The sequence below is a fragment of the Pagrus pagrus genome (assembly GCF_965226575.1).
Source record: "Pagrus pagrus genome assembly, chromosome: 1".
NCBI classification, from domain to species: Eukaryota; Metazoa; Chordata; class Actinopteri; order Spariformes; family Sparidae; genus Pagrus; species Pagrus pagrus.
The window spans coordinates 30,925,559-30,939,601 of NC_140185.1; the positions used below are offsets into that span (position 1 = coordinate 30,925,559).

A 14,043-nucleotide genomic window follows, 5' to 3' on the forward strand; every position below is an offset into this window, starting at 1 on the left:
TGTTTTGAGCCCCTTTAGATGCATTTAAAAGAAGAAGCAGGACACCCAGCACGATAAGTTTATCTTGGAAACAGCCCTTTAAAGTGAGGACTGGCAAAAATGTCTTCATCTTGAATCTGTGAACCTCTGCGCTGCAGCAGATTTACTAAACTCTTCACATCCATTTGTATTTTGTTTATGGAGAGACATCAAAAACAAGAGATACTTAAAATCTCCTTTATTTTTCTCACAAGAAATATACCTAAGCTCTTGAGGTTTATATATATTGAAATAAGAAAATTCTGTAGCTACATTTAAAGTTGCTTCCTTTGGATATTCATGACATTATCTATGGCAGAGTAGCCACAGTAACAACAACAATAACAGCGTGTACACCTACAGTATGACTCTGGACAGGTGTGGTGTGACGATTAGCTGATGTGCATCATTTACAAGACAATCACTGATATTGTCTGCAGGTCTACATGGCAGAGCAGACACAAGCTGCTGATCGCTACAAGTCATTTGGCTCTTTACACTCACAGTTATTAGCAATCACAATAATGTTACACAATCAGTCATCAAGCTAACGATAACACAGATTAGGAATCCAAACTCACTGTTAAAATGAATACCCTCGCTACGGTTGTGACACAGTGACATATTCTCATTCAGAGGAAACATTTGATGTGTTTGTGCTTCTGTGTGTGACGTCTGAACACACTCCTGCAGTGGTGTAGATCAGGCAGGAACTTGCAGTCTCATAAGTCACATAATACTGGTGCCGTCTTCACAGGATCAAAGCTGCGATGTAAACTTTAGGCCCAGATCTACATCGGAGAAGCGAGAAGAATCATGAGTTCAATCATAAAACAAGCACGAGTCACAAGCACAAGAACCTCAACATACATAACTACGGAAGCCCTGAGGGGCAAGAGAGACGTTTTTTTTTCTGGTGCTCCTTTTAGTAAGTTCTAAAAAGTATTTTTTCACGGGTTTCATGTGTCGAGCCGAGTGAAAAAAAGGTTTTTTTCATGTGTCGGCCTTGTGAAAAAACGTCTTTTTCATGTGTCGAGCCTTGTGAAAAAACGTTTTTTTCATGTGTCGGCCTTGTGAAAAAACGTCTTTTTCATGTGTCGAGCCTTGTGAAAAAAAGGTTTTTTCATGTGTCGAGCCGAGTGAAAAAAAGTTTTTTTCATGTGTCGAGCCGAGTGAAAAAAAGTTTTTTTCATGTGTCGGCCTTGTGAAAAAACGTCTTTTTCATGTGTCGAGCCTTGTGAAAAAACGTTTTTTTCATGTGTCGGCCTTGTGAAAAAACGTCTTTTTCATGTGTCGAGCCGAGTGAAAAAAAGTTTTTTTCATGTGTCGAGCCGAGTGAAAAAAAGTTTTTTTCATGTGTCGGCCTTGTGAAAAAACGTCTTTTTCATGTGTCGAGCCTTGTGAAAAAACGTCTTTTTCATGTGTCGAGCCTTGTGAAAAAACGTCTTTTTCATGTGTCGAGCCTTGTGAAAAAAAGTTTTTTTCATGTGTCGGCCTTGTGAAAAAACGTCTTTTTCATGTGTCGAGCCTTGTGAAAAAACGTTTTTTTCATGTGTCGGCCTTGTGAAAAAACGTCTTTTTCATGTGTCGAGCCTTGTGAAAAACGTTTTTTTAATGTGTCGGCCTTGTGAAAAAACGTCTTTTTCATGTGTCGAGCCTTGTGAAAAAAAGGTTTTTTCATGTGTCGAGCCGAGTGAAAAAAAGTTTTTTTCATGTGTCGAGCCGAGTGAAAAAAAGTTTTTTTCATGTGTCGGCCTTGTGAAAAAACGTCTTTTTCATGTGTCGAGCCTTGTGAAAAAACGTCTTTTTCATGTGTCGAGCCTTGTGAAAAAACGTCTTTTTCATGTGTCGAGCCTTGTGAAAAAAAGTTTTTTTCATGTGTCGGCCTTGTGAAAAAACGTCTTTTTCATGTGTCGAGCCTTGTGAAAAAAAGTTTTTTTCATGTGTCGAGCCGAGTGAAAAAACGTTTTTTTCATGTGTCGAGCCGAGTGAAAAAAAGTTTTTTTCATGTGTCGGCCTTGTGAAAAAACGTCTTTTTCATGTGTCGAGCCTTGTGAAAAAACGTCTTTTTCATGTGTCGAGCCGAGTGAAAAAAAGTTTTTTTCATGTGTCGGCCTTGTGAAAAAACGTCTTTTTCATGTGTCGAGCCTTGTGAAAAAACGTCTTTTTCATGTGTCGAGCCGAGTGAAAAAAAGTTTTTTTCATGTGTCGGCCTTGTGAAAAAACGTCTTTTTCATGTGTCGAGCCTTGTGAAAAAAAGGTTTTTTCATGTGTCGAGCCGAGTGAAAAAAAGGTTTTTTCATGTGTCGAGCCGAGTGAAAAAAAGTTTTTTTCATGTGTCGAGCCTTGTGAAAAAACGTCTTTTTCATGTGTTGAGCCGAGTGAAAAAAAGGTTTTTTTCATGTGTCGAGCCGAGTGAAAAAAAGGTTTTTTCATGTGTCGAGCCGAGTGAAAAAAGGTTTTTTTCATGTGTCGAGCCGAGTCAAAAAAAGGTTTTTCATGTGTCGACCCGAGTCAAAAAAAGGTTTTTTTCATGTGTCGACCCGAGTGAATTTTTTTTTGTTTTGACGTGTCGAGCCGAGTTAAAAAACGTTTTTTGTCATGTTTCGGGCCGAGTGAAAACATGTTTTTTTTCATGTGTTGACCCGAGTGAAAAAAAAGTTTTTTTCATGTGTCGAGCTAAGTGAAAACAACTTTTTTCCCGGTTGAAATTTTTTTTCGTGTCGAGCCGAGTGAAAAAAACGTTTTTTTTTTTCATGTATCGAGCCGAGTGAAAAGATGTTTTTTTTTCACGGGGGAATTAATTTTTTTCATGTGTCGAGCCAAGTGAAAAAATGTTTTTTTCATGTGTCGAGCCGAGTGAAAAAATGTTTTTTTCATGTGTCGAGCCGAGTGAAAAAATGTTTTGTCATGTTTCGAGCCAAGTGAAAAAATGTTTTTTTCATGTGTGGAGCCGAGTGAAAAAATGTTTTTTGTCATGTTTCGAGCTGACTGAAAAAACGTTTTTGTCATGTTTCGAGCTGACTGAAAACAACTTTTTTCCCGGTTGAATTTTTTTTCGTGTGTCGAGCCAAGTGAAAAAAAGGTTTTTTCATGTGTCGACCCGAGTGAAAAAAATGTTTTTTTCATGTGTCGAGCTGAGTGAAAACAACTTTTTTCCCGGTTGAAATTTTTTTTCGTGTGTCGAGCCGAGTGAAAAAATGTTTTTCATGTATCGAGCCGAGTGAAAAAAAGAATTTTTCATTTGTCAAGCCGAGTGAAATTTTTTTGTTTTCATGTGTCATGCCGAGTGAAAAAACTTTTTTTTTCATGTGTCAAGCCGAGTGAAAAAATGTTTTGTCATGTTTCGAGCCGAGTGGAAAAATGTTTTTTTTCATGTTTCGAGCTGAGTGAAAAATTTCTTTTTTCATGTGTGGAGCCGAGTGAAAATATGTTTTTTGTCATGTTTTGAGCCGAGTGGAAAAACGTTTTTCCCGGTTGAATTTTTTTTCATGTATTGAGGCGAGTGAAAAAAAGATTTTTTCATTTGTCTAGCCTAGTGAAATTTTTTTGTTTTCATGTGTCGAGCCGAGTGAAAAAATGTTTTTGTCATGTATCGAGCCAAGTGAAAAAATGTTTTGTCATGTTTGGAGCCGAGTGAAAAAATGTTTTTTTCATGTTTCAAGCCGAGTGAAAATATGTTTTTTGTCATGTTTCGAGCTGAGTGAAAACAACTTTTTTCCCGGTTGAATTTTTTTTCGTGTGTCGAGCTGAAAAAACGTTTTTCATGTATCGAGGCGAGTGGAAAAAAGATTTTTTTATTTGTCAAGCCTAGCGAAATTTTTGTTTTCATGTGTCGAGCCGAGTGAAAAAACGTTTTTTTCATGTATAGAGCCAAGTGAAAAAAACGTTTTTGTCATATTTCGAGCCGACTGCAAAAACGTTTTTTTGTTGTGTCAAGCCTAATGAAAAGATGTTTTTTTTTCACGGGGGGCTTTTTTTTTTCATGTGTCAAGCCGAGTGAAAAAATGTTTTTTTCATGTGTCGAGCCGAGTGAAAAAACGTTTCTTGACATATTCCTTGCCAAAAGAAACATGACAGTCATGTTGAATAACTTGTTAACATATAATAGATGCATGTTGTGTTTGGAGTGCAGAGAGAAATGAAAACTCCTCTGAACGAACATGGATACTTTTCATCTTATTTAGGACATGAGTAGTTGTGCACTTCTGCCTCTTGTGGTCAAAATGAGTATTACAGAAAGAAACAATTGAGCCTCAGCTCCCCTGGAAAAATGTATTTTTCGGTGGTTTTTCTTAACCCTGTTATAACCCTGTACATAACCCTTGTCCGGAAATCTAAGTCTTACTATTATCCTGTTGTATACTTGAGTGGCTGTGAAAAAAAGTTATAAACAAATAAGTAGTGCGGGGAAAGTCCTGCTCACCCGTAAGGTGTTGTCCCAGGAGGCCGAGCAGAGCGCCGTGCCATCAGGGGACAATCTCACTCTGCTGATTCGGTTTTCGTGGCCAAACAGGATGGAGAGACGATTTCCCTTCAGAACATCCCACACATTGATGGTGTAGTCATTATAACCAGCAAAGAGCAGGCGACCTGGGGGCCGAAAGGAAAGTGAGAGAAAGAGGAAGTGGGGAATTTGGAATAAGAGGAAGTGGAGCCAAATCAGTTGCAATTGTGACATCACGTTTTTCCTTGAAAAAATACACCTTATTCGTGTTAAATACTGCATTACTTTCCAGAACTGTACATTTTCCCAGTAGCTGATGAGTAATACATATTATTCAATACACTATCAATGAAGGTAAAGTGTCCCAATCATTACTTATTTTCTCAAGTTCATGTTTTAGATCACAAGACGTTACAGATCCAGTTCAAAATGTCATTCTCTGAACCTTTATTCAAAGCAAGACTAAATTTACTGATACCATGATTTACTTCAATGTGCTTTACAAACTTCGTACCACTCATAGAGAAGTCCACAGTAGAAGCACCAAATATGATGCTGTCCTTCTGGTAGACGGCTACCTCACGATCAGCTCGCAGGTCATAAAAACGGCACTGAGGAACAGAAACAAACAGTCATACTATTACAGTATATCACAGAAATAGGTTCTGGTTATTGTTTAGCTCATCAGTACACATTGCTGATGGAACCAAAGGAATGGCATCAGTACATGTTTAGGAATATTTGTATGTGTTTGACAGGTGTTACACCCTACCAGTATATTTCACGAGTTCACCTCTACATCAAGAGTAAGACCAATAAATCAATTGACTATCTACACATGCACTGAGGATGTTGATTTAAAAAACAGGACACACCAGACACATCACAACAAACTGATAAGGAGGTCAATATGACGTGACTCACCGTGGAATCGTCAGAAGCAGAAGCAAATGCATCTCCACTGGGGTAGTACCTGAGCCATGACAGAGGGGAGGATTAGATGTATTGCTGCACCAGTGAGCTTTCTATATCGGCCTTACAATAATACAGAAGTTGAACATGGCTGATGCTTGTGTTCCCTTTTGTACAACTCCAAGTCTCAACTTCATCAACATTTAGAGAGTCTTTAACACAACATCTCTTCTCCTTTTACAGATATTTTGCACAATAAATTTAAAAAAAAACATCCATGAAAAGCTCAAATTTGAACACACAACCAAAGAGCATCACTTTTCACAAGCTTACAATGAAATAAAGCACAAATATATGCCTCAAGACTTTCTGTAATTTGCCTAAAATAACTTAAAAGTGGTCCCGAACTGCAATCAAAACAAATTTGGTCAATGGGAAGCTGGATTTAAAAGTTATTTTTGATCAGATCAAAAGTAAATTCCATTGAAACATGATTTAAAGAAAGGGCAGTACAATATCTTATTGATTAAAAACAAATTAGTTGAAGGGTAGCAAAGTGCCTCAGATAGATTATGATATGTGACACGTGAGGTGCCTCATTTTATTATAAATTCTGATGATCTAGGATGGAATTAAATCATTTAGGTCTCCTTTTGTAATATTAATAGAAGAAGTGGAAGTACCAATATTACTACCACTTGTACTCTTCCCCTCTGTGTAACAATAGTTTTATGTGTCATATCTGTTGTGTAAATGTACTTTTTAAGAGAGACACTGTGAGACTTTAGTTTTTTTTAAAGAGCTGGACTCACTTTACACAGTTGATGTCGGACTCGTGGCTCTCGAAAGACTGAATGTTCTGTCCAGAGCGCATGTCCCACACGTTGGCCTTCTTATCACAGCCCTGATAACACACATGCAAAGACACACACAGACACACACACACATTAGAGACATAACTATTGTTGCTGTCCTGTAAAGATCTACTTTCTTTAAAAAGTGTCAGTTTTTCATGAAAAGTCCTCATCCAAGGAACACTTTAAACTACGACCACACACGTTTTCAAACAAACACAAAGACACACACTATCTCTCTCTCACCCCGGAGACAAAAGTGTTTCCAGTCTCAGATGGGGCGAGGTCCAGGGACAAGACATCAGATGTGTGACCATGGAAGCTCTGCAGCAGCTGTCCGCTCTCCACGTCCCACAAGGCACATGTGCCGTCTCCACTGGAGGTCAGGAGCTAACACACACACACATATATATACATACACATGGACAAAGGCATCCACACACATGCACACAAGAGCACGGGCACACCACACAAAAAAACACAAAGACAAAACAATCAACAATGTGAAAAACATGAAGCTTCATCCTCCAGAAGTATTTTGGAGTGAGGGCAACATTTTATAACCCAAATGAAGTTAATTCATCTCATCATGGAAGTTATTCTTTGTTTATAAACACTGTAGTAAGGATTACTGAGGGAACATTTAACCTACAGGTTAAAAACTGCAAACACTGACAGCCTTGGTATGTCGGGGAAGTGCCATCAGAAGGATTTTCAACAGAAAGGATTTGATTGATTCTAGATAAATCAAAGTATTTTGTTGTATAAAATGCATATTATCAGAGTTATTTCTACGTCGTATATGACTTTGGAGACTGGCTTTGCTTTCATTTCTCACTTTTAACATTTGAAACTAGGAAACGAAACCAGTCTTGATTCAGACAAATTTAAATTTAATTGAAAATAAATTACATGTGATCGCTTTGACCTCAACAGAGGCTTCAAAAGCAGAATACCTTCATCAACTTCTGCTTTCCATAGTCTGTTTTAACAATAGCAGAGAAATACTGCAGAGCTCTTTACTATCATTTAATGTACGACTGTAGCTGTTGTTCGCTATATGCACACACACACACACACACACACACACACACATACAGTACACACAAACACATGCCATAAGCCAAAGGTCAGCTCAGCACCTCCCCGCTAACACAGACAACTCTCACTGTGCATCATGTTTCCAGCACACAAAATGGCAAAATGTCAGCGATTCCTCTGATGAAAACAGATTATGGGCACTTAGAGACACATGCAGACATCAGAGATCCCTGCTGGCTGCTGGATTAGAGAGCTCCTGCTGGATGACCTCAGGCACAAAAACACACCACATCCTGCCTGCACAGAGAGGTAGCTCCAGTTTCAACATGAATGCAATTATCAGTAAGCCACAATTACTGACACACACACACACACACACATACACACACAGATGGGAACCTCACTGATCTCACAGAGAGCCTTTGCATCAGTCTGATTTTGCTTACCACCACCTGCATGTGACCATATATTAAATCCTTGCAGGGGGTTCTTTAAATTACCCAGTGATCATCCCACATGTAAACGACCTTTAATGAAAAAGTCATAACTCACAAGTCAGCTGTGATGGACACACACACACATACACACACACTGAGAAGCATCGACACACAGACTTTAAGGGCTGCATGAAAACACGCAGCCAGTCTTTCATAAAGTGTATGAAAACACTTTCTAAGCCCTCAATATAGTCCACGGCTTTGTGCTCCAAGGTCTATTTGAATGGTATAAAGGCTGTGAGCTCATGTACATGCGTGTGTCTTTGTGTGTGAGATGGCAGTTTGACAGAGGAGATGTGCGAGAACACATACATGTGCGTGTCCGTGTGTTAAATGTTCCGCCCTCAGGTCAGTGTGCTCCACTCTTTCCTTGATAAAAGCCACTCAGTGTCTATTAATACACCCAGGACAGAGGACCATCACCCCCCCTCTGCTCTTGTCTCTTTTCTGCCATCTCTTCTTCCTCCCTGTCCTCTGCCATTGTGCTCTTCTGCCTTGCTGAGGGCCAGACTGGAGTAAATTATTAAAGCAAAATTTCTCAGGTCGTCTCCCTCATGTTCTCCTTATGAATTTGCGCCCTGGCTTTCTTCCCGACTCGCACACAGACAACAAAAAAAGTCTAGTTGGTGCAGACTCATTGACTTACAGGAGATGCACAGTCCTAAAATACAGTATTTGAAATAAATGTACAACATCTAAATAAAGTTGTCATGTTTTAGAGATTAAGCTGACGATAATCGAAAGCTAAGAACATTCAATGCATCAGTGGCTCGTTGGTCTAGGGGTATGATTCTCACTTCGGGTGTGAGAGGTCCCGGGTTCAAATCCCGGACGAGCCCTCGTGATGAAAGAGCCTGTCTCTTGGTAATCAGTGGAAACAGTACAGTAAGGCACTATTGGATTTAATTGTACAGCTTGAAAACTGCAGAACAGGCAGGCTTTCATTTAAGGCTGCTGAACCAAGCTCCACCAACCTGGATACGCCAGACAACATCAAACCCTACAGGTTCAGATCCTACCGTTACCGTTAAAGGGACGTGTAACAAATTTACAGGCTTGTAACTGGAGCTCACCTGCATGTCAGAGTTGGTGAAGGTGCATCCTGATACATAGTTGGTGTGCATGGCGACCGACTTCTTCTTTGCGGCCAGGTTCTCGTTTTTGTCCAGTGACAGCGGGACCACTGAGCACTTGTTATCCAGTCCGCTGTCGAGGGAAATAAAAGCATCAGTGGTTAAATGATGGATCTCATACCAGTGGAGGGGAACAGTTACTTATCACTAACTATTTAAGATTCAACAGAATACAGTTATGATGTGTGGATATACATGAACGAGGCTATAGTAGAAGATAAGTGAGTTAAATTAATGAACATTCCTTCCTTCTATTATGTGTCAGATTAAATACATTGAAAAAATCTAATCTATCTGATCTAATCTAATTTAGTGCCACTAGCAAGCACCAATTATATGCAAAATGAGTTATTGAGCCATTTTAAATTTAAAGCGTTTTATTTTTAAGGATTATTTTAAGCTTAATTTTGAGAGCAAATGAAGAGGAAAGACAGCAAGGTCATGATGCAGCATGTGGTGAGTAAACAGGCTTGTATATGGGGCTTACGCTCCACCAGGTGAGCTACCAGGGCAGCACTCTTTCTATTGTTTTATTGTTTAACTAAGGCCTAATCCACATGTACAGGGGTATTTTTAGAAACGCTTTTTTTTCCTCCTCTGGTTTCAGAGAAATTCTCGTCCACACCAACGGTTTGAAAACACAAACGCAGGCTGTCAAGCGCACGCCAAAGCAACAGGTGGCCATATAACCTCTACTGTAAGGCCAAGTCGGCGAATCAGAAGCCTGCCAAACAAAGACAGGAAAACACCTGAAACTCTGTTTATGTGTGTACAGAAGGCCAAAATGCATAAGAAATACCTGTGTACGTGTGTACAGTGCCTTCGGGCAATCCTTGCCCACTTGCTCTTATGTGTTTTTACTGTAATGTTTGGTCTGATGCAGCAGTTCCCTAAATTCAAGACAAGTTTCTCCCAATGAGAGACAATAAAATAACCTTAACCTTAGAATTTGAAGTTACACTTGAGAACTATAACAGAATATCTCTTTCATTATCTGTGAGTTTCCTGGCGAATACGGTGTGCAAATCGCACTAAGAATGAGTATAAGCATCGCACCCCTAATTTGCTCAAGGTATCATGGGGACTAAGAATACAGTGAATAGTTTGTAGTAGAAATATCTCATACATTTTACTTCACTGGACAGTGAGGTTGCTAATTGTTGTTGTTGTTGGAAAAAAGAGTAGTAGTTCATTTAATCTCTGTACTCACCCACATGCCACAGCTGTGCCTGAGGGAGCGTAAGCACACGCCATAACCCATGTACACGGCAGGGACACCCCATGTTCCTGTAACACACACACACACACACACACACACACAAATATAACATTAGTAATTTGTTATTGTTAAGAAAATACACTCTCTTTAATAAGCATAAACCAACTAGACTCTTACACAGACGGACACAGCTGCAGTGAACCTGGTTGTGGTGAGTATTAAAAGGGATTATGTGGTCATGTCTCCTCCATCAAGAGGCAGGATGGTTAAACCAGGCTGAACCCATTTAAGTGCACTCAGGCACACACACACACACACACACACACACACACACACACATACACAGAGTCATTACAGGGGACAGATGGATAGATAATCTTTAAACGCATATTTCCATGTGATCGTGTTGCGCCCTCTCTCTCAGAGGAGTGCGGCAGCAGAGGATAACCCGCCCGCCCACTCAACACCAGTACATATGGTGAAGAGAACATGAGCATCTGAACATGTAAAGGAAATAAAGCCCACTTAGCCTTGCATAACAGAGCGGAGAGGGTAAGGTTAAACAGGGGCAGCGCTTCTGAAAGTAACAGTCCTATTAATTTTTTATCAAAAGCAGTCCTGTGTTTACTTCTCTTGGATGAACACTCAACTCAACCTTTTAATTTATGATGACTGACATTATTTGAAGAAAAAGAGATAATACTGGCAGAAAGAAACGTCAAACTGAGCTCAAAATTATGTTTATTTTAAACATTAACAATGGATGGGGATAGTGTTATTAAATTATTCAACATGTTTGCAGGTTTCTTAACTGAGTAATAAGGTTGCAGCTTAAATCTTTCAAATAAAATTTTACAGTGTTCAATATAATTCGAGTTATACAGTCAAATTTCTCCTCACTTCGGCTCCTGACGTAAATATAGAATATCCTCAAAATACATTTTTTATAAAGGGATTTTCTGGGCATTTTTCTGTCCAAAAATGCATTTTGAAAGTTTTCTTTCTTTCAAAGTAACCTCTACTCACCTTATTAAGAGTGAACGCATCCCAGACGATCACTTTTCCATCCTAGATTAGAAGAGAAATCAACATTACTTAAAAAAATAGAGTCCATATAGTACAGTGCTACAAAGCATAAAAATGAAACTGATGTGTCATACATACATACAAACTAATATTAGGTAAGATATTCCTCTTAATGTACTGTATCACATCTGTACGTGTGTGCATGTGTATACCTGTGAAGAGCTGACCAAACGACGTTTGTCTTTACACCAGTCCATGCACAGCACCTTGTTCCCATGACCCTTCAGCACACGCTTGGTCTTGATGGAAAGAGCACCAACCGCATCTGCCTTCTCAGCCACCTGGTGCACTGAGGTACCGCCACAAAAATACACTATTTAGTTTCGGGTTTTCGGAAACTTTTGACTACCAGCACAGGTGTAAGAGTCCGTTACTCAGATCGGTTGTAAAAGTAAGAGCAGGAATATCCCAATGTATTACAAGTGGAAAAAAAAACCTTACTTAAAGCAGCTACAAGCCCCTGTGGACAACAGTGATAAAGATCTTGATCTGGCAAGCTTGTGCTCTGGTTTAAAAGTGAGTTAAAAGAAGAAGCAACATTTTTTAACTACTATTTTTCATTTTTTCAACATATAACAACATCAGTATTTAACTGAGACTGTTTTATAACTAGTTAAAAACTCCTTCTAGTACATTTAAGTAAAAGTAGGAATACCTCCGGGTTAAAAATTGCAAGTAAAAGCTCATTCATTAAAACCCAGACTGAAGTTAAAGTACAGAAACATTACTCTGTACTTTTACAGATTCTGGTAAAAGTTGAAGTACTGATTCAACTTCTTTACTCAAGTAAAAGTAAGAAAGGCTCTGAAATGTACTGTATCAGAGTAAAAAGTATCCCTCTGAAGGACATTTCTGTGCACAGCTGACTGAACATCCCGTCATCCACGTCGCTGCCTATATCACTACATGCTTTTCTCCTCTCTCTGTCTGTTTCTGTCTTGTTATTTCTGCCGTGTGTGAACTGACAGGTTGAAATCAATCTCATGAATTTGGACGGTGGCGTGCAGCGACGCAAAACCAAAAAGCAAAGTAACAAGCCTGTTTTTGAACAACGTAAGCAGTAAAAAGTAGAGATACTTGTGTTAAAATGTAGGGAGTCAGAAAAGTAAATACTCAAGTAAAGTACAGAGGCCTGAAAAATCTACTTGAATACAGTCATGAAGTATTTGTACTTTGTTAGCTCCCACAGTGACAATATACTGTTTATATGAGCAGCAGCTGGTGACTCACTTATTTACACTAGTAGCTGGATTTTTATTTTATTTTTTAATTAATGACAGTGAGATTTAATAATGTTTTATTTGAACAAATTCATATTTTATCTCTCCTGCCTCTCAAAAATAAATTACAACAGTAACTTTCAGATAAAAGCAGTAGAAGTAGTCTACAATACAACAGTAAACCACTCTGAAATGTAGCGGAGTAAAAAAAAATGGAGATACTCATGTAGCAAACACAGTAACTGAGTAAATGTACTTTTTTGGTAGCTAGTTACACATCCCACAGCTGGCTCACAGTAACTGTTGTGTTAGCATCATCGCTCAACAGACGTTACTTTAAGCTAACATTACTTTAAGCTAACGTTACTCCATCAGTTAACTGTCAGTTAACGGCCGCAATGAAAACTGTGTTACACGTTTAAAAAGACGAGTTCACGAGCTGCCACCTGTCGAGGTTTTCCTCTTGTTCCGAGTTAAAACGCGCTGAGTGTCAGTAAAAATGTGACACGGGGCCGTGAACAGTTTGTCGTTAGCTCCGGGACACTTACGCTCCACGTCGTTGAGCTTGCCCCGCTCCTCCTCCAGCTTCTTCTTCAGAGTCTCGGTCTCCCTTTTCAGGCTCGCCAGGGTTTCCCCTCTCTGGAGCCCCTGACAGGCCATCTTTGAGGGGCGGCAGCCGCGACACAACACCCAGAGAAGAGAAGGAGGAAGGAGCGGGAGAGGGAGGCAAAACACGGGAGGAGGTGGAGAGAGACACAGACAGAGAGACAGAGAGACAGAGAGAGAGACAGAGAGACAGAGTGAGGGGACAGGACGGTTGTAGTCAGCGGGCTGGTGAAAGTGTCCTCGAGCGCGAGAGTGATGCTGCCGCGCGACTCAGCTAGTGCCCTGCTTCAGCCTCCCCCCTCCTCCCTCCATCCTGCTCCCGCACCCTCCTCCTCCTCTCCCCCCTCCCCCATTCCCAACTCCATCCTCCTCCCCCCTCCTCCTCCATCCTGCTCCTGCAACCTCCTCCCTCCATCCTCCATCCCATCCATCCTCCTCCTCCCTCCCTCCATCCTCCTCCTCCTCCTTCTCCATCCTCCTCCCTCCATCCTCTTCTTCCTCCATCCTCCTCCTCCTTCTCCTCCTCCTCCTCCCTCCATCCTCCTCCTCCTTCATCCTCCATCCTCCTACTCCTTCTCCTCTTCCATCCTCCATCCCCTCCATCCTCCTCCTCCCTCCATCCTCTTCTTCCTCCATCCCCTCCATCCTCTGCCTCCTTCTCCTCCTCCTCCTTTCTCCCTCATTCCTGCTCCATCCTCCATCCCATCCCATCCATCCTCCTCCTCCTTCTCCATCCTCCTCCTCCCTCCATCCTCTTCTTCCTCCTCCCTTCTCCTCCTCCTCCTCCCTCCATCCTCCTCCTCCCTCTCCTCCTCCATCCTCCTCCTCCTTCTATTCCTCCATCCTCCATCCCCTCCATCCTCCTCCTCCCTCCACCCTCTTCTTCCTCCATCCTCTCCATCCTCTGCCTCCTTCTCCTCCTCCTCCTTTCTCCCTCATTCCTGCTCCATCCTCCATCCCATCCCATCCATCCTCCTCCTCCTTCTCCATCCTCCTCCTCCCTCCATCCT

At 40.7% G+C, this 14,043-nt stretch overlaps 1 protein-coding gene across 1 annotated transcript; it reads right to left on the bottom strand.

Moving 5' to 3' along the window:
• Positions 1-202: 202 nt before the first annotated feature.
• gnb5b (guanine nucleotide binding protein (G protein), beta 5b) lies at positions 203-13,329 on the bottom strand. Its single transcript, XM_084358971.1, has 11 exons — positions 12,976-13,329; positions 11,360-11,496; positions 11,148-11,189; positions 10,113-10,189; positions 8,843-8,975; positions 6,478-6,621; positions 6,190-6,281; positions 5,390-5,438; positions 4,980-5,076; positions 4,445-4,611; positions 203-809 (listed from the first exon to the last, which is right to left on the bottom strand). The coding sequence occupies exons 1-11, from the start codon at positions 13,085-13,087 to the stop codon at positions 798-800; spliced, it is 1,062 nt and encodes a 353-aa protein (XP_084215097.1). The 5' UTR covers positions 13,088-13,329; the 3' UTR covers positions 203-797.
• Between the last annotated feature and the right edge of the window lie 714 nt (positions 13,330-14,043).

Bases quoted from the DNA above. Each gene is read 5' to 3' on its own strand.
- gnb5b (XM_084358971.1), bottom strand. From the start codon at position 13,087: ATGGCCTGTCAGGGGCTCCAGAGAGGGGAAACCCTGGCGAGCCTGAAA. The intron at 8,976-10,112 runs GTGAGTACAGAG...TTCCCTCGACAG, and splicing joins GGCACAGCTGTGGCATGTGG to CGGACTGGATAACAAGTGCT. The intron at 5,439-6,189 runs GTGAGTCCAGCT...GTCATGGCTCAG, and splicing joins TCCGACATCAACTGTGTAAA to GTACTACCCCAGTGGAGATG.